The following is a 20,547-nucleotide window of genomic DNA, read 5'->3' on the forward strand; positions in this document are numbered from 1 at the left end:
TAAAAAGGGAAAGAACACAGTTTAATAATTTCAACATCAATTCAAGTTGTAATAACATACCTGTGTGCTTCGGTTTTGAAAAGGCGAGGGCACCAAGGCACTTTCTTTTTTGATAAAGGGCACCTTATAAGGGAATTGATAATTTCCGCTAGAGCATTTGAAGGGCACCAAGGCAATGACCAGGGGGTATGGAGGCAATCCTCTTTGTTGCCTCTGTCAAGTATCAGAGCAGTAATAATGGGAACCGAGTGCAATGGTTTTTATGTTTTTCCATTGGTCTGTGTATTAAAATCATGCCTACATACACATGAAGCCAAGGCATGGATTGCTCTTTTGTATTTTATATGAGATGTCAAAGGTAACATGGTCTATACTAGGCCCCAATTTCATAGAGTTGATGAAGGGCACTGGACACTATTGGTAGTTCTCAAAATAAATATTAGCTTAAAAACTTACTTTGTAACAGTCTGCTTGGTAACGATCAATGTAGAGCTGTTGATTATGTTGTGAACTTAAAGCCATCATGCACTTTCCGAAAAAAAAAAAAGGAAAAAAAAGTTCACAGATTTACAAATAACTTACAGGGTGTACAGAAGGTCATGGTGAAATACTTCTCTTGAAATATTATTCCATGAAATGCTTTACTTTTTGAGAAAACATTTAAACAATTATCAATTCTCGTTGTCGAGAATTACGGATTTATTTTAAACACATGTCATGACAGGGCGAAACGTGCGGAAACAAGGGTGGGTTTTTCCGTTATTTTCTCCCGACTCCGATGACCGATTGAGCCTAAACTTTCACAGGTTTGTTATTTTATATAGAAGTTGGGATACACGAAGTGTGGGCCTTTTGACAACACTGTTTACTGAAAGTGTCCAATGGCTTTAAGACTAAAAGGCGTGAAGCCTTTTGTTAGGCATAATTTTTGAAAGCACACAAATTTGTTTTGTTCTTCTATTGTTTTCTTGCAACTTTGATGACCATCCGAGTACACAATTTTCTTTGCAGTTCCAAACAATTGGACAAGGTGCATCGGAGCAGCCTTTATGAATTACTGCAAAACCTTAAAGTGGACACCCATTCCTCTTGGAGTAGGCTTTGCGTATATCTGTTACTTACAGTACGGACATATTAAGAAAAGAGAGAAAAGGAAACAGTTGAAGGGGGTCACCCCAGAGGAGGGCTTAGCATCACCGTGGCAGGTAATTATTTCACTTGAAAAATTCCATCTGATAAGTTCTAAATTGTGGTCCCATTTTTTTGATTCAAAAAATATGTGCTAAGATAAGATCTGGGCACACTTTTATGGCTCTGCTTACCGTAAGCAAAGAATCCGTGTGGGGAAGCAGGGAATTCCCCGCTTACCTGAAGCGTGGGTTAACAGGGATTGTTGGCTTGTGTGTCTGCGTACTCACATTCCTTAGCATTCTATGCTCACACAGGTTAGAGCAGAACTCGGCTGTTTGATCTTGCCAAAAAATGGCAAACCAGCAAACAAAAAATTACATTTTAAAGTGTCACAAGAGGGCGCTGTTGAAAAGAATGATGTCATTATTTTAATTGCATGTAATTAATTAACTTGTTGTCTTTTAAAGGGAAGGTACACACTTGATAATTGTCAAAGACCAGTCTTCTCACTTGGTGTATCCCATCATAACGATAAAATAACAAGCCTGTGGAAATTTGGGCTCAATTGGTCCTCAGAGCTGTGAGGAAATGATGAAAGAAAAAACACCCCTGTTAAATGAATTTGTGTGCTTTCAGATAAGAATAAAAGACTTCTAAGCTAGAAGTCTTTTATTATTTTAATGAGAAATTAAAATTACCTCTTTCTCAAAAATTAAGTTACTTCAGAGGGATTCATTTCCCGACCCCGGTGTTTTATACTAACAACAGCTCTCCAATGCTCATTACCAAGTCAGTTTTTTAAGTAAATATTTGTTTTGAGTAGTTACCAAACTTGTACCTTCCCTTTAACAGTCGAACAAACAGCAATGTCTGTTTTTCTGTTTTGAATAGTTTTTAAGTCCTAGTTTCGATGAACACACCATCAATGAACATCCGAAAATTCCAAAATTGTTTTACTATTAAATGTATGTGCTTTAAGTTAAAGCCTAGTTTGAAATTAAAACCTGTGATTTCAGTGTAATTTTTACAAGACGTACTATTCATTCTAGGTTGGTCCATTTTCTTAAGACATATTGATTAAATATAATTTGCATTATACTTGAAGTATGCATGCAATTGGAGGTTTTTTTATGTATCCTTGTATTGAAGCCAATTACATTCTGAACATCGATTTATAAGCAATAATCAATTTCCCTTAAAGTTCCCAGTTGGGTTAATTGAATTCACAGTTATTATTAGAAATATGCATGCCATTGGAGGTTTTTATGTATTTTTTTTAATGAGGCCAATTGTAATAGGCCTATAGATACATGTATATATAAAATTAAAAAAACGTAAATTTGTAAGCCTGTCATACTAGTCAAGGTAAACCAATTTTTAATTAACTAAACGAGAGAGACTTTAATATGTATCATAACATTTAGTTTTGACAAACAGACCACAACAATTTTTCATACTTGTGGATTGTCTGTGTTATTTTTCAAAATAATCGATCGGGGGCATTGAGTAATAAATTTTGGCGTAAAGTTGTAGAAATTCACTCCTTTTTTCCTCATTTGCAAAGATTATTGGATAGTGCCTAATTAATTAAACTATGGAAATTATACCCAAAAGAAAGTGTGAGGTCCAGTGGCCACACTCTTTCCAACCCTACTAAAATCATCTGTATACAGAACAGGGGAAGAGACTGGGGCAAGTCTATGTTCACCTGTTCTGGCGGTAATAAATTTGAACGTGTAGATGGATGTGTATGCGTTTAATTTCACACAGTTCAGTTTGAACTACACGTTTAGATATACACACAAAATATCGCCTGATCGCTGAGGAAACTGGGCACGCGCACAGCGAGGCGTGACGGACGGACGGACACATGTACTGTTTGATGGGGCGGGGAATGAAATTCGATGTGTTATTGACAGAACGGAATCTATAATCTCATAATTAAAATCATAACATTAAACAAAAACCACGCACTACATGTTATATTGTTTGATGATTTGACCAGAGCATTCGAGATTGTCAAAGGAATGGCGGAACACGGTTTATTTTGTTGAAGAACACGACCGAGCGACCGAGGAGTCTGTTTCTGTTTTCTGACCGCTGATCGATCGTAACCAACCGCCGGCCGGCGTCTTCAGAAGTCGGCTAATGAGGACAGATTCTTGGACCTCTGGAAACAAGTGACCTCGTCACCTTCTCAACTCAAAATGGCCATCGAATCTCTGCTGGTTATAAGCCAGTTTCCTATGCTGTTGTCTGTCTTCGTTCTACTCGAGCTGTGGTACTTCATCTACACGAATCTCTGCCCCTTCCTGGATCGTATCCCGTATTTTCAGAGACTGAATCCATGCAATGCCTGTCTGCGGATCGGTTTTCACCTCCTGCCACTGGCCCGTTTCCTTGCCGTTCCATCGGACGGCGACCCGGCCGCTCTGCGGCTCCCGATAGATGCTGAAAAGGATGAGGACTTTAACGTGGATTGGCTGTTCAAAGACGATGAGATTAACACAAGTAGCAGCACAGAAGATGGGGAAACAACATCTTCGGATTTTTTGACAGTTAAAGAGGGGAAGTCGACTTCGAGAGTGAGTGCAACCTGCTATGGGAAATATTTAATAAGACTCTAGTCAAAAGAAGAAAACGAAGCCAAAATGATTGGCTGAGCCGATTACTTGGATTTTTTGGAATTTAATCTTTGCATGTTCATGTGTACAATGTAGTTTTGTTTGTCAAATTCCAAGTGTCACTGGTCGGATGGTGATCTTTTTAGATTCAAATAATTTGTACATTTTTAAAATAGTTTCTAAATTCTAGTCAAGGGTGGTGCGTCAGACAAAATATTTGTGCAGGATGCTAAATAAACTATTTCAAATAAATAAAATAGCGTAATTTTCATCTAAGTTTAATTGTTAGTATATCAAACAATTAGGCTTGGATAAAAATTACGCCATTTCTTTTGGGGGTCATTACCAAATCTATATGACTTTTATGAGGTTTTTTCTATATCTATCTTATCTATCTTCAAATGAGTACATGTATCCCTTCAGAGGAGTATAATCACACGTGGGTGCAGCAGGTCAGTTCCAAATTTGATGGCGTTTCACCGTTTAGCAGGGAATTTTTGCTTCTGCGTAATCCACGTAGTTAGGCATTCTATGCTTACTAACACAGAGCTGTGTTAGTAAGCATAGAATGCCTAACTACGTGGATTACATTGTAGCTTTGCAAGTGGAGGTGGTAATAAGTGCAGAATTAAATTGGGGGTAAACAGAGCCATGAAGTTTGGCCCTAATGAGCCAACCCATTGCTGGGATGGTGTGGTTGTTTTATGGTCAAGTGGTCAAATCCCCCAGCTAACTGCTGATTTCACATTGACAAGAATAAATGTAGTCGTCTAGTTACTGAATCACACTTTCTTGATTTGTGCCGTTCATAATCATAGACGTTGAACCAATGTTCGCATGAGAGAGATTGGCTGTTTACAGCTTGGCATGTATACAATCATGCATCACCTTGTTCGAGTTTGCTGAGTTCCCTTGTTGGGAAGATTATCTGAATAAATAAACAAACAAACAAACAAACAAAAAAGAGTACTGTATGCCTTAATTACAATATTTTAATGGCATTCCTTTCCTTTATATTGTATCTCCAGATAAATGTCTACAAGGCGTTACCATTTCGCTTCACATCTCGTCTTTGGGGTCAAGTGAACAGTCTGGACGTACCCCACATGCTTAGGAAGCCTATTTATGGACTCTATGCACGTCTTTTCAACTGTAATGTATCGGAGGCCTTGGTTGAAGATCTGACGTGGTACCAGAACCTTAGTGACTTCTTTCGTCGTGAGCTGAAGCCTGGAGTAAGACCTGTTGAACAAACAAGATCTCTCGTAAGTACATGTAGATAAAACGTCACCCATAAATCCCAATTCAATCATACTTCCTGCGAATGCTAATGCGATACAAATTTTTTGGCGTCACAGATTCGCAAATGATGAATGCGCAACAGTTGAGCTGTGTTCAACTCCTGCCAAACATTCGCTTCGAAAAACAGCTGAATATGGATGTCAAAATTTGCTCTACATTCAGAGGAAGTATGAACTGGGCTTTATCCTTCGCAGAAAGATTGGACACACAAGTCTTGTGTTGATGATATGCTGTGTTTTCAAATTTCAGTTGAAGTTCCTGTAGATCAAGGGCTGGTGTTAGAGGTTGTAGCCAGAGTTGTACTAACTGTAGCTAGACCAATTTATGTGGTGGGAAAAAAAGCATATTTTTTTTCAAAATTGACCAAAGGTTGAGCGGATCAACACGAGTTTCCATGTTTAGTTAAGGGGCCATCATTTGGCTGTCGTGCAAGCTTCAGGCAAGATGCCAGCTTTCAAAACTGTTCCTGTTACGTATGTATGGGGCTATGCAATTTTACCCAGCATTCTGAGCAGAATAAATTGTGCTCAGGTCCAACTGAGTCATTCAGTTTTAGTTGATGTTTATCGTGGAATGTGGAATGGATGATCAGATTCTTGGCTTTTGTTTTGGTCTTGACGTCATTTCATTGAAATTAAAGCCCCAAAATAAAGTCCTTTTTTTGGGGGGGGAGGGGGGGAGGCTCAAGCTGAAAAAGTAGCTAATTATAACATAACACAATTTAGCTTTATACCAAAACAAGGTTGCCAGTCAATTTACCATGTTACATATTTTCACTGGTATACTGCTCATTTCTGCTTGGAAGTAATATTTTCTGTTTTAGCAGTTCTATAAAACTGGACCCAGAACTGGTCAAAAGACCCTTCCCATCCCAGGATGTAAATTATACATCGCGCCTTTTTGTGTTGGCATGATGGTGGCGTGACATGGCACATTATGTGTTTAGTGCACATCTCGAACATTGGGGGACAACTTGCCAACCAATAGTGTCTGTATGCAAGGTTGAAGGTAATTGGTGGCACGGTTGGCGTGTGCGTAAAGTGTTGCCTGTCACCAAGGTGACCCCGGGTTCGATTCCCGGTCGGGGCCATACATATGTGAGTTGAGTTGTGCGTTGGTTCTCTGCCGTGTCACAAGGGTTTTCCAGAACATCCAGTGTTCATCCCTCGGGAAAAATCAAACACTTTCGATCTTGGCTGTGCTCCGTGGTCATAATGGGTTGATGTGGCTGGCAGCCATAGGCGCCCTTGCATGCCTGCTTCTCGAACATGTTGTAGCCGCGTCCTTCGCAATCCAGCTCCTAGCTGCGAGTAAGGATGATTAGCCCCCCTAATTACATGTATTATAATTTCATGTGAAGTGTCACCATGCACCTATTGTTACCTTTGTGCCCCTTGTGGTTTTTGATTAACTGTATCTGTTTTCATCATCAGGTGAGTCCATGCGATGGGAAGGTGCTCCACTTTGGCAAGGTTGAGAAGGGATGGATGGAACAAGTGAAAGGAGTGACTTACACCCTGCAGGGTTTCCTGGGGCCCAATATCAGGGGGCAACCACAAACAGAAACAGCCAATGAGGTAATGAATTGTAAGCCAGTTTGAGTTTGCTGATCGATGGTAGACTTTTGGACGGTCCTTTTTCACAGTTCTTGCAAGTAGTGCCCGTGCTCAGACCTACACATGCAATTAATGTGCGCACAATGCTCAGAGCCACAAAAAAGGACAGGTGTCTGCTGCCGCTAGCGTCTTAAATGTTTTCTATTTCAGAAGAGGGAACGAGTCTGAACTTTGTTTCCAAAAGGTTACCAAGAAAATGAGACTGCAGCTTGCACGTTCACCAAAGTTTTGAATTGTTACATGTACATGTATGTCATTCATTCTCATACAGTAAGCCCGAGAAGGTTACATGTAGCTTGCTTTTTGTGTGGTTGCGATTAGCAGCACTATGAAATGGAAACTAGTGCACTATGAGCACAAAATCAGCCTTAAAAGCCATTGGACACTTTCGGTAAACAGTATTGTCCAAGGCCCACACTTCTTTATCACAACTTCTATATCAAATAACAAACCTGTGAAAATTTAGGCTCAATCGGTCATCGAAGTCAAGAGAAAATAACGGGAAACCCCACTCTTGTTTCCGCATGTCCGCCGTGTCATGACATGTGTTTAAAATAAGTTCGCAATTCTCGCTAACGAGAATTGATACTGTTTTAATGTTTTCTCAAAAATTAAAGCATTTCATGGAATAATATTTCAGTACAGTACACCCTGTAAATTATTTGTAAATCTGTGAACTTTTTTAGCTGTTCCGACCTACCGTCGGAACAGGTATTGTTTCTGTCGTGATTTTTATTTTTTTTCTTATTCTTTGTTTCTGCCTAAAACCCATAGCATTTGTACACGTTTTTTTCTTTAAACCTAATCTCCCAAACCGTAATACGAAAGAGTGAGTTTATTATACCAAATTGTAGCTTAGAACATAAGCTTTACTCTAAATGTAAAAATTTTTTAAGAATCTTAATTAATTAACCACGTAATCTTCATTTGAATATAACTGGATGCAGTCGCTTCCATGTTATTGTTAAATATTATCTTTGGTAAATGCCATACAGTATGTAACTATCATGAGTTGTGACTTCTTGAGAGGAAGTCTACTCATTCTGTTTTCCTACCATCGTTCAGGACCCATAACAATCTAACCGAGTTCAGGACCCATAACAATCTAACCGAGTTCCGGGCCCATATACTTTGCACGCGACAAAGTACGAAGGTTTAGGGATTTCGTTCAAACGAACGTGCGTAATTGAATAGGGGTTTTTGACGACGACGACACACCACCGTGTCCACAGATTTACACTAAACTTAAACAGTTTGAAGATAATGATAGTTGAAAGCTTCCCTTAAAATATTACTTGCTGTGGTGTTGTAGTTTTTGAGAAATTAGTGAAAAAACTGTCAACGTATGACTGGGACCGAGTTGGTTTGGGACCGAGTTGACCGGTGTCATGACAAAAACTGTCTGCTGGCAATAAGTGTCCGCTGAGCATGCGCAGTAGACCCTGGACACTATTTGGCATGTATTACGTGACAAATAGTGTCCGCCCAACAAAAAGTGTCCGGGCGCCGTGCTGCACAGTGCTGATTTATATTAAAAGTAAATACAAGCCAAAAAAATAGACGAACAGAACACTCAAAAGTATGTCAAGATTAGTATCTTATCATGAAAACAGTGCAGGTTTAAAAAGTACGAATTGTGAAAGTGCTAAAATGTTCTTACAAATTATTTACAATAAAATACAACGAAGAAAGCGTTCAAGTAAAGACAAGCTAGGTTTTGCGTGTCTAAAAATATTATGTTATGTACAAATTGCACTAAAAATTAACCATTTACAAAAATACATGGAAATATAATATAAACAACTCTGAAAAGTATTACAATATACAGGCGAAATACGAAAGATAAAAATAGTACGATATAATTAAAATCAGAAATAGACACTCATGATTAAAACCTGTCATTTAGAACACGAACAGCTGTGGGGTAAAAACTCTGCAAAGTACGGTTGGATCCAGGTTTAATTGAACGGAAACGATTCTTAGACCGCATGGGCTGAAAGAGGGAATGTGCTGGGTGAAACTGGTCATCTACTATAGAGAGGGCTCGTTTTTTAACTCGAGAGAGATACAGTTCATCAAGTGATGGAAGTTGGCAACCTATGATTTTACTAGCGGTGCGAACGATCCGGCTGATACGCTTCCGGTCATCGGCTGTTGCATTGCCCCACCAAACGATCATTGATTGTGTCAAGACACTCTCAATCACCGCTCGGTAGAACTTCAACAGACAAATAGTGTCCGCCCAACAAAAAGTGTCCGGGCGCCGTGCTGCACAGTGCTGATTTATATTAAAAGTAAATACAAGCCCCCCAAAAATAGACGAACAGAACACTCAAAAGTATGTCAAGATTAGTATCTTATCATGAAAACAGTGCAGGTTTAAAAAGTACGAATTGTGAAAGTGCTAAAATATTCTTACGAATTATTTACAAATACAACGAAGAAAGCGTTCAAGTAAATACAAGACATGTATAATAAAATACAACAAAGAAAGCGTTCAAGTAAAGACAAGGTTTTGCGTGTCTAAAAATATTATGTTAGATACAAATTACACTAAAAATTAACCATTTACAAAAATACATGGAAATATAATATAAACAACTCTGAAAAGTATTACAATATACAGGCGAAATACGAAAGATAAAAATAGTACGATATCATTAAAATCAGAAATAGACATTCATGATAAACCTGTCATTTAGAACACGAACAGCTGTTGGATAAAAACTCTGCAAAGTACGGTTGGATCCAGGTTTAATTGAACGGAAACGATTCTTAGACCGCATGGGCTGAAAGAGGGAATGTGCTGGATGGGTGAAACTGGTCATCTACTATAGAGAGGGCTCGTTTTTTAACTCGAGAGAGATACAGTTCATCAAGTGATGGAAGTTGGCAACCTATGATTTTACTAGCGGTGCGAACGATCCGGCTGATACGCTTCCGGTCATCGGCTGTTGCATTGCCCCACCAAACGATCACTCTCAATCACCGCTCGGTAGAACTTCAACAGAAGTGGCTGACTGACATGGAAGCTTCTCAGCCGTCTCAAGAAAAATAATCTTTGCAATAAGTGTCCGCTGAGCATGCGCAGTAGACCCTGGACACTATTTGGCATGTATTACGTGACAAATAGTGTCCGCCCAACAAAAAGTGTCTGGGCGCCGTGCTTCACAGTGCTGATTTATATTAAAAGTAAATACAAGCCAAAAAAATAGACGAACAGAACACTCAAAAGTATGTCAAGATTAGTATCTGATCATGAAAACAGTGCAGGTTTAAAAAGTACGAATAGTGAAAGTGCTAAAATGTTCCTACGAATTATTAACAATAAAATACAACGAAGAAAGCGTTCAAGTAAAGACAAGACCGTCAAAAGTATGTCATGGTTAGTATTTACTATTTTACTTAATAAGTAATTAAAAAGTGCAGGTTAAAAGTACGAATTGTGAAAGTGCCAAATGATCATAAATAATACGAATATTATATTCAAACACAAGCAGGAAAGCGTTACAAAAAAATAATAAATAAAACTAAAACTAAAAGGTTAAAAAGGCACGCTATGATGATGCACGCTAACCGCGGACACTATTTAGCAAGCTTCCGTAAGCAATGTGACGTCGTGGACGCTTGACCAATCAGAACACAATAAGCTAATGAGCGGACACTTATTGCCAGCGGACAGTTTTTGTCATGACACCGGGCTCGTTTCAGGCGACGAGCGTAGACGACGAAAATAGACCGCCCGGGATTTGGAATGATTTACGGGTAAAGTCACCTTGTTTGCGCCGAGGACCAATTGCCTAAACTAATTCCAGTGTTTTGCGTTACTTTCGGAAATTAAACCATGATCGACAAACAAAAACTCTTTGACAGGAATACAAAATCAGAGATTTTATTATGCTGATCGTTTCTCTGGTGGTTGAGTGGCTCAGTTTTATAGAGCTGCTTATAATAAACAGGCAAAACATTTTGCTTTACAAAATTGCAGAAATTGAGCAGAACACCTGGATTCACAACTTGAACATGAGGCATGGGTTAAGCTGCTTTTATGTGTAAAAAGCTATTATGTAGTTTGGTCCTGGGCCAATGGCTTTTAAAGGAAAGAATTGCAGCGCTTACGTAATCAGGGAACTGTGCTTACGCTCAGCGTATTTTACAGCTTAGCATAGAATGTGTTTTTCACGTCACAATTCGCATCAAAAAATTTGCTACAGTTGACTAATTGTGCTCAACTCCTGCGAAACTTTCACTGCGAAAACAGTTACTTAAAAATTTGATTTGCGTTCGCAGGAAAAACCGTGCTTTACTTGAGACAAAAGTACGCAGGGCCGACTAGTGTGCTTTAGTGTTAAACTCGCGACTACAAATTATTATTTGAGTCGCGACTACTGTTTTTCTCTACTCCGTTATAATCGTGTCCACACATCGACTACAAAATTTGTCCCGACTACCTGTTTGGTGAACCAGTTGTGTTGCTTACTACTATTCGCAACATAATTTATATTGCCCTTGCGGCATAGCGGCACAAATCTTGAGAATCCGTACTTTATCTCGACAAGTGTCGTAGTTAGGTTTGAGGTGCGACTAGTCGAGTAGTAAATTTCACTAGTCACACCCATTCGCAACATAATTAACATTGCCCTTGCGGCACATAGCGGTACAAATCTTGAGAATCCGTATTTTATTTCGACTAGTCGAGTCATGATGGGAACTTGCTTAATGAAAAAAGATTCAGTAATCTGCTGAAGCATTGATTTCTGCGCTTACGTCAAGCGAAATAGACTGCTTATAGCAGGGATTTCTTTTGTTTGTGTGCTTCCAAACTCGCACATTATTTTCCAAGCTTGCACATCACAGTAAGCGGAAAATGGTGATCGTAAGCGCAGACTTTGGTGGTCATAAGAACCATGTAATTTTGCCCTGTGAGTAGGTTTGGTAAGGCCTACACTTCAAACATGTAAAGTCAAAAAAGATTGTTATTACATGAGGGGAAATCTTGTGAAACTGGTCCAATTTGACTCTGCTTCACTGCGTAAGCAAAGAATTGACACATCAGAAGCGCGGATATTATCGCTTACATAAAGCATATTTCACAGCTTAGCAGGGATATTTTTGCTTGTACGCGGTGAAACTTATCATATGTAATCTTTGCTTTGAACTAGTTGCACAGATATTTCAGCGCCTGCAAAGTCAGCGGAGAATGGTGGTTGTATAATAAATGGGCAGAGTTTGGTTGAAGCAGACAGAGCCATAAAACTGGGCCGTGTTCTATAGGGGAAATTATAGCTTGACATTTTATGACAGTTTTGGTCTCTGCGACGTACACATACAAATACAGAGTCAGATACAGACATTACGGTGCAGAAATCGTGCAATTGAAATGTCTCATAAGAGCGCCCCCTATCGGCAGGAGTAGGAAAATAAAGGAGTATCTTACAAATTAATATGTGTTTTTAAACACGTAAAATAATATCAAATGGAAGCGTTAGGATGTTTAGCTTAATTCCTATCATAAAACATATTAAGATTATTTATTAATTAACCACCAGTGACCCTCATTTGCATATTAATTAGGAAATCTTTGCAGCATCATATCTCAAGAACTTCACAGCCGACTTTTCAACTGTTTGTTCTTAAAGACTCCTTGGGGGTTGGAGATTAATTTGAAAAAATTGTGACCTCAAGTTGACCTCTACTTCCGCGTCAACCGGAAGTGTCACTATATCTCAAGAACTATACAGCAGATTTTCAAAATATTTTCAGTTATAAACTCCTTAGGCATAAAATATTAACTTTAAAAAACCGTGACCTCAAGTTGACCCATACTTCCTGGTCAACCGGAAGTGGGACCATATCTCAATTAAGAACTATACAACAGATTATCAATTTTTGTTCAGTTATAGACTCCTTGGGCATTCAAGATTAGTTTGAAACAACTTTGACCCCATGTTGACCTTTACATCCGGGTCAACCGGAAGAGAGCCCATATCTAAAAAAGTACAAAGCTAATGTTCAAACTTCAGTTATAGACTCTAAGGCAATAAATATTAGCTTTGGAAAACTGTGACCCCCAAGTTGACCTCTACTTCTGGGTCAACCTGAAGTGGGACTATATATCAAGATATACACAACCGATTTTATAGACTCCTTGGCATTGCAGATTAATCTTTGGTAGCTGTGGGCCCATGTTGACTTTTACTTACGGGTCAACCGGGAAGTAAGACTTTATAACAAGAGCTACACAACTTTTTTGAAACCTTTTTCAGTTATATATTCCTTGGGCAATGAAGCACATAATCCAAGCAAAACAACACGGAACAGCTTCGTGTTTGTTCACAAACACTTAATGTCTAGTTTTATTTTTATTCCTGTACCGAAAGTGTCCAAAGGCTTTAAGCAGCTCTATGAAAGTAGGTCCTGGTTATTGCCTTGGTGCCCCTTTGAAGTACCCTGTACAACTACTTTAAGAAAGACTTCTATTTTTCTTACGAAAACCAAATACAATGTACAACATTTGAGACCCTACAAACCATTCAGTGTGGCTTGAATGAAGAATAAGTCAATGTGTGCCATTTGAGAAATGTTTCTGATTGTTCATTTTAGATCCCTGAGCACGATTATCAGACGTCGTTAAGCATTAGACCGGGTAATAGCCTGTACCAGTGTGTCATATACCTAGCGCCCGGAGACTATCATCGCTTCCATTCACCAACTGACTGGACTATCAACCACAGGAGACATTTCCCAGGCTAGTAGTAAACATTTGTTTATGACGAACATCAATTTGTTGTGTTCCGTTTTGTAATAGGCTTTAGTTTTTATTCATTTTTATTTTTTAACGAGATATCGCCAAGCTTACATCACGGATTGCCTTTTTGTGTAGTCAAATTCTACTGGAGCATTTCAAGGGCACAAAGACAATGACCAAGGGGCACGGAGGCAACCGCCTACGTTGCCTCTGTGAACAGTCATTGCCTACGTGAAATATTAAACCTGGATGTTTGCGCGCCTTTGTGTCGTACAAAAAGTACACAAACTCTTTAAAATGCGACTTGGTGCAGACCTGATCAGATCGACAGAGTTAAATATTTCCATTCTGTGAGGAGTGTTTTTAAAATAATTTATTGTATGCATGCCGTCGATGCTTAATAAAATGTATAATTGAAAACAAATAATGCTGGCAGGCTTAATGGATTTTGTGATAATTACCAGATATAACCAACTTTAACACCGGTTCAGGCATGAGCTCCAGAGTTGCGCCGAATCAAATAGATTAGGAGCGACCTGACCCAATTAAATTTTGGTTTTATACAGGCGAACTTAATATACTGTACATTTACATTAGGTTCGGCTCATGACAAGATCAACGTCTCACACAAATGCACTCTAGAGTCGTTCTGACAGACTGCAACAGTCGATCTTTCGAATTCTAGCGCTTCCAGTCGCTCCTAACTGTTTCAAACGTCAAACTTTTCATGTACTTTATTCAGAATTTGGTTCGGCGCGACTCTGGAGCGCCTGTCTGAAACGGGTGTCACTCTGCATAAGTCTACCTCAAGTCGCACCTATTCTCATTTTGCTCCCCCATTCTTCATCAGAGAATCTGACTCTTTATGCAGGTTCATCCAGTGTATGAACAATTATTTATACCCACAAAGGGACACGTTTCCTTGGATTGGCCGATTTGGGCTATAAAAAGCATTCGTTATATGCAATGAATTGAAATTGTATGCTTAGAAAGATGTTTTAAAAGTAGAATTACAATGCAATAAACTTGCCTCAATGTTTGATTTTCTGTTTACTCTGTGTGAACTAATTCTGTAGGCCATTTTGTGGAGTCATTAGTTTAGTGTCAAAAATGGTAGCTGGTTTTTGTTCTTGAAGTAAATAGAAAACTTCACAATTTGCAGGTATATTTGTGTGGATCATTTCACTACAAATGCTTTCAAACACTTTTTATAGTGTCCCTTAAGTTCTTGGTGAAGTGCCACTTAAAGCCACTGGACACTATCCGTAATTACTCAAAATAATTATTAGTATAAAACCTTACTTGGTAGCAAGTAATGGGGAGAAGTTGATAGTATAAAACACTGTTAAAACCGGCTCCCTCTGAAGTGACGTACATGTAGTTTCGAGAAAGAAGTGATTTTCCATGAATTTGATTTTGAGACCTCGGGTTTAGAATTTGAGGTCTCGAAATCAAGCATCTGAAAGAACACAACTTTGTGTGACAAGGGTGTTTTTTCTTTCATCATTATCTCGCAACTTTGACGACCAAGTGAGCTCAAATTTTCACAGGTTTATTATTTTATGCAAATGTTGAGATACACCAAGTGAGAAGACTGGTCTTTGACAATTACCAATAGTGTCCAGTGTCTTTAATAAATATGCATTTTAATTTTCCCCAGTGAGTGATAATTCAATTTTATCCGTCTATCTATCTGTCTTTAGGTATGTAATTGATTCTGATTTGCAGTTATTGTTATTCTCTTGTAGGTCTGTTATTCTCGGTCAATCCAGGTGTCGCTCGTTGGATCCGTGGGCTCTTCAACATGAATGAGAGGGTTGTCCTACACGGTGAATGGAAGCATGGGTTCTTCTCAATGACTGCTGTAGGGGCTACCAACGTGGGCTCCATTGGAATTTATTTTGATGAGGTAAGCAGGCCTTGAGAGTCGTTAGGGAGAGGGCACATCATGTTTCCTGGGCCCAATTTCATAGAGCTGCTAAGCACGGAAATTTGCTTGGCATGAAATTTCTTCCTTGATCAAAATAGGATTACCAACCATTTTTTCCTTGTGATTTTCATGATAAGCAAACAGCAGCTGAATACCAGTAACAAGCAATATGCAACAAATTGAAATATGGTTGGTAATCCTGTTTTTATCAAGGAAGAACTTTCTTGAAATGTTTTATACTATCAACCTCTCCCTGTTACTCTTTACCAAGTAAGGTTTTATGCTAATAATTATTTTGAGTAATTACCAATAGTGTCCACAGCCTCTAAGGCACTGGACACTATTGGTAATTACTAAAAAATAACTTTTAGCATATAAACTTACTTGGTTACTATGGAAAGCTGTTGACAGTATAAAACATTGTGAGAAACGGCTCCATATTTTCACAGATTGTTTTTTTGTGCACACATGTATGTTGGGAGACACAAAGTGAGAATACTGGTCTTTGACAATTACCAAAGGTGTCTACGGAGCCTTTAATGAGTATGACTCTATTTTCTGCATTAGGATCTTCGAACCAACGTTCCAGGCAGGTTCAAGACAGGCGAGTACTACGACCACCACTACAATCAGTCTTCTAACAACAACACCAAAGATAATGCACCAAACGGAGTCCAAGTTGTCAAAGGAGAGGGCGTCGGAGAGTTCAATCTAGGATCAACGATAGTTCTCATCTTTGAGGCACCAAATGATTTTGAATTTTCCTTCAAGTCGGGGGAGAAGATTCGCCTGGGACAGGGTATTAGTTCACTTTGAGGATGAGTTGGTCTTTGGTTTAGCAATCCTATCAGGAAATTATCACCAGCAAGAGCCTGCTTCTTTGGTTGAACTCTGCTTTTGAATAACAACCCAAGGAAGGATTAATCAATTGAAGAAAAATCAATTTCTTTTTCAGCAACTTTGCTCAAAATGCAATTATTTATTGAAAAGAGGATTTTAATGTTTGGACAAAATGCCAAAGTTCTGTGAAAATTGCATTTCACACACTTCACATAAAACGTTCTTGCTGTTTTGTGAGCCTGTAACTTAAAGGAGACAATTGATGCAGTCATTGCCTTGGTTTCTGTTGAAATGTTATGATGAGAAAATGTTATATTTTCCTCTGGAGGTGTCTTTAATCCAGGTGTTATCTTTAACCTCATGAAGTTCGAAGACGGGTACTTCTCACTCCCAAAAGAGCAAAACCGACGCAACTCCCACAAAATTGTCCCTCTGTTATATTATGAGAGTAATATTAATTTGCTTAGGTACTTTGTATGCATAAGAAATTATACGATTGAGGCAAGAGACTTCAGGTGGACTTCTGATCATGCTGGTCATGTTGGTTGTGCATTTTTCTATAAAGCCCGGTTCATACTTCATGCTCGATACAAATTGAACGTTACCGCCCTGTGTTGGCAGTGAATGTTTCGCAGGAGTTGATTACAGCTCAAGTTTTGCAAGTTATTTGTCGCAAAATTTCGCTTCGCAGGAAGTATGCACTGGGCTTAACTTGACTCTTCAATGGTCAATGGATTTATATGTATGTGTGGAAATACTTCAAGGTGATGTGTACAGTAACAAAAGTGTAAATTATTATATTATCTGTAACGTTATCGGGAGTTGAGGGACAAAACATTTACAATTTATGTATTTTTTACTAGATATATATTACTTTCTTTTTCACTGTGCAGAGTCACAAAATGAGCACCTTTTGAAGGTTGCCGTCTCTGAATTAGGCCGTATCCGAATTGACGTCTTCAGCTGTGGCTAAGGAGGTTGCTAAGGACACCCTATGCCTCAACGCATGATGAAGTGAAATTGTAGCCGTAGCCTAGCTGTAGCTGCCAATTCGGACATGGCCTAAGAAGTTTTCCCAGAAGTTTTACAAACTAGGATGGTGTACTGCGGTAAGTTTTTACTTTGCCTTGTCAGTGAAGTGATCACTGAACAGGTTTAACTTAAATTATCACTTTATTTAACAAAGCCCGTACTTTACCTCTATGTATTAACAATTTAGGTAAATTGTATGGAATTGATATCTGACTACAGTGAATGTATAATGACGCTCTTATGAACTAATGTACATGTACAACAGTGGTCCAACATGGTCCCAAAACCATTAAATAATGTGAATTATAAATGAATAACAACTGTGCAGTCATTTTGTGTGTGATAAAACTGCTGGACTGAACCACTATTTTTTTTATTTTAATTTAGATCCAAATTGGATAAAACTGCTGGACTTACCCCTTTTTGCCAGTTCAGGTCCAACATTGAATAAAACTGCCTTGTACATTTTTTCAGGCAAAATTTGACAAGTACACAAGGCTAAAAGCCCTGTAAACAAGGCTATACATATTTTGCCTTGTACATATTTTCAGGCAAAATTTTACAAGAACACAGTTTCAACAAAATTTGACAAGTACACAAGGCTAAAGGCCTTGTTAACAAGGCTATAGCCTTGCACATATTTGTAGGCAAAATTTGACAATACACAATAGCCTTGCACTTATTTTTAGGCAAAATTTGACAAGTACACAAGGCTAAAAGCTGTGTACACAAGGCTATAGCCTTGTACATATTTTCAGGCAAAATTTGACAAGTACACAAGGCTATAGCCTTGTTAATAAGGCTTTAGCCTTGCACATATTTGTAGGCAAAATTTGACAATACACAAGGCTAAAGGCCTTGTTAACATGCCTATAGCCCTGCACTTATTTTTAGGCAAAATTTGACAAGTTAACAAGGCTATAGCCTTGCACATATTTTCAGACAAAATTTGACAAGTACACAAGGCTAAAAGCGGTGTACATAAGGCTATAGCCTTGTACATATTTTCAGGCAAAATTTGACAAGTACACAAGGCTAAAAGCTGTGTACACAAGGCTATACCCTTGCACATAATTTCAGGCAAAATTTGACAAGTACACAAGGCTAAAAGCCATGTATACAAGGCTATTATAGCCTTGTACATATTTTCAGGCAAAATTTGACAAGTACACAAGGCTAAAAGCCATGTACACAAGGCTATAGCCTTGTACATATTTTCAGGCAAAATTTGACAAGTACACAAGGCTAAAAGCCCTGTACACAAGGCTATAGCTTTGTACATAATTTCAGGCAAAATTTGACAAGTACACAAGGCTAAAAGCCGTGTACACAAGGCTATAGCCTTGTACATATTTTCAGGCAAAATTTGACAAGTACACAAGGCTAAAAGCCGTGTACACAAGGCTATAGCCTTGTACATATTTTCAGGCAAAATTTGACAAGTACACAAGGCTAAAAGCTGTGTACACAAGGCTATTATAGCTTTGTACATATTTTCAGGCAAAATTTGACAAGTACACAAGGCTAAAAGCCTTGTACATATTTTCAGGCAAAATTTGACAAGTACACAAGGCTAAAAGCCATGTACACAAGGCTATAGCCTTGCACATATTTTCAGACAAAATTTGACAAGTACACAAGGCTAAAAGCCGTGTACACAAGGCTATAGCCTTGTACATAATTTCAGGCAAAATTTGACAAGTACACAAGGCTAAAAGCCGTGTACACAAGGGTATAGCCTTGTACATATTTTCAGGCAAAATTTGACAAGTACACAAGGCTAAAAGCCGTGTACACAAGGCTATAGCCTTGTACATGTACATATTTTCAGGCAAAATTTGACAAGTACACAAGGCTAAAAGCCGTGTACACAAGGCTATAGCCTTGCACATATTTTCAGGCAAAATTTGACAAGTACACAAGGCTATAGCCTTGTACATAATTTCAGGCAAAATTTGACAAATACACAAGGCTAAAAGCCCTGTACACAAGGCTATAGCCTTGTACATATTTTCAGGCAAAATTTGACAAGTACACAAGGCTAAAAGCCCTGTACACAAGGCTATAGCCTTGTCGGTTTTTTCAGGCAAAATTTGACAAGTACACAAGGCTAAAAGCCATGTACACAAGGCTATAGCCTTGCACATATTTTCAGGCAAAGTTTGACAAGTACACAAGGCTAAAAGCCCTGTACACAAGGCTATAGCCTTGTACATATTTTCAGGCAAAATTTGACAAGTACACAAGGCTAAAAGCTGTGTACACAAGGCTATACCCTTGCACATATTTTCAGGCAAAATTTGACAAGTACACAAGGCTAAAAGCCATGTACACAAGGCTATTATAGCCTTGTACATATTTTCAGGCAAAATTTGACAAGTACACAAGGCTAAAAGCCGTGTACATATTTTCAGGCAAAATTTGACAAGTACACAAGGCTAAAAGCCGTGTACACAAGGCTATAGCCTTGCACATATTTGTAGGCAAAATTTGACAAGTACACAAGGCTAAAAGCCGTGTACACAAGGCTATAGCCTTGTACATATTTTCAGGCAAAATTTGACAAGTACACAAGGCTAAAAGCCGTGTACACAAGGCTATAGCCTTGTACATATTTCCAGGCAAAATTTGACAAGTACACAAGGCTAAAAGCTGTGTACACAAGGCTATAGCCTTGTACATATTTTCAGGCAAAATTTGACAAGTACACAAGGCTAAAAGCCGTGTACACAAGGCTATAGCCTTGTACATATTTTCAGGCAAAGTTTGACAAGTACACAAGGCTAAAAGCCGTGTACACAAGGCTAAAGCCTTGTACATATTTTCAAGCAAAATTTGACAAGTACACAAGGCTATAGCCTTGTTAATAAGGCTATAGCCTTGCACATATTTTCAGACAAAATTTGACAAGTACACAAGGCTAAAAGCCGTGTACACAAGGCTATAGCCTTGTACATATTTTCAGGCAAAGTTTGACAAGTACACAAGGCTAAAAGCCGTGTACACAAGGCTATAGCCTTGTACATATTTTCAGGCAAAATTTGACAAGTACACAAGGCTAAAGGCCTTGTTAACAAGCCTATAGCCTTGTACATATTTTCAGGCAAAATTTGACAAGTACACATGGCTAAAAGCCATGTACACAAGGCTATAGCCTTGCACATATTTTCAGACAAAATTTGACAAGTACACAAGGCTAAAAGCCGTGTACACAAGGCTATAGCCTTGTACATATTTTCAGGCAAAGTTTGACAAGTACACAAGGCTAAAAGCCCTGTACACAAGGCTATAGCCTTGTACATATTTTCAGGCAAAATTTGACAA

At 38.6% G+C, this 20,547-nt stretch overlaps 1 protein-coding gene across 1 annotated transcript; it reads left to right on the forward strand.

Annotated features, from left to right (window-relative positions):
- Positions 1-2,900: 2,900 nt before the first annotated feature.
- LOC139938805 (phosphatidylserine decarboxylase proenzyme, mitochondrial-like) lies at positions 2,901-18,014 on the forward strand. Its single transcript, XM_071934442.1, has 6 exons — positions 2,901-3,716; positions 4,784-5,020; positions 6,491-6,634; positions 13,277-13,421; positions 15,170-15,330; positions 15,919-18,014. The coding sequence occupies exons 1-6, from the start codon at positions 3,339-3,341 to the stop codon at positions 16,165-16,167; spliced, it is 1,314 nt and encodes a 437-aa protein (XP_071790543.1). The 5' UTR covers positions 2,901-3,338; the 3' UTR covers positions 16,168-18,014.
- The last annotated feature ends 2,533 nt before the right edge of the window (positions 18,015-20,547 follow it).

This window comes from Asterias amurensis, chromosome 6 (genome assembly GCF_032118995.1).
Source record: "Asterias amurensis chromosome 6, ASM3211899v1".
NCBI classification, from domain to species: domain Eukaryota; kingdom Metazoa; phylum Echinodermata; class Asteroidea; order Forcipulatida; family Asteriidae; genus Asterias; species Asterias amurensis.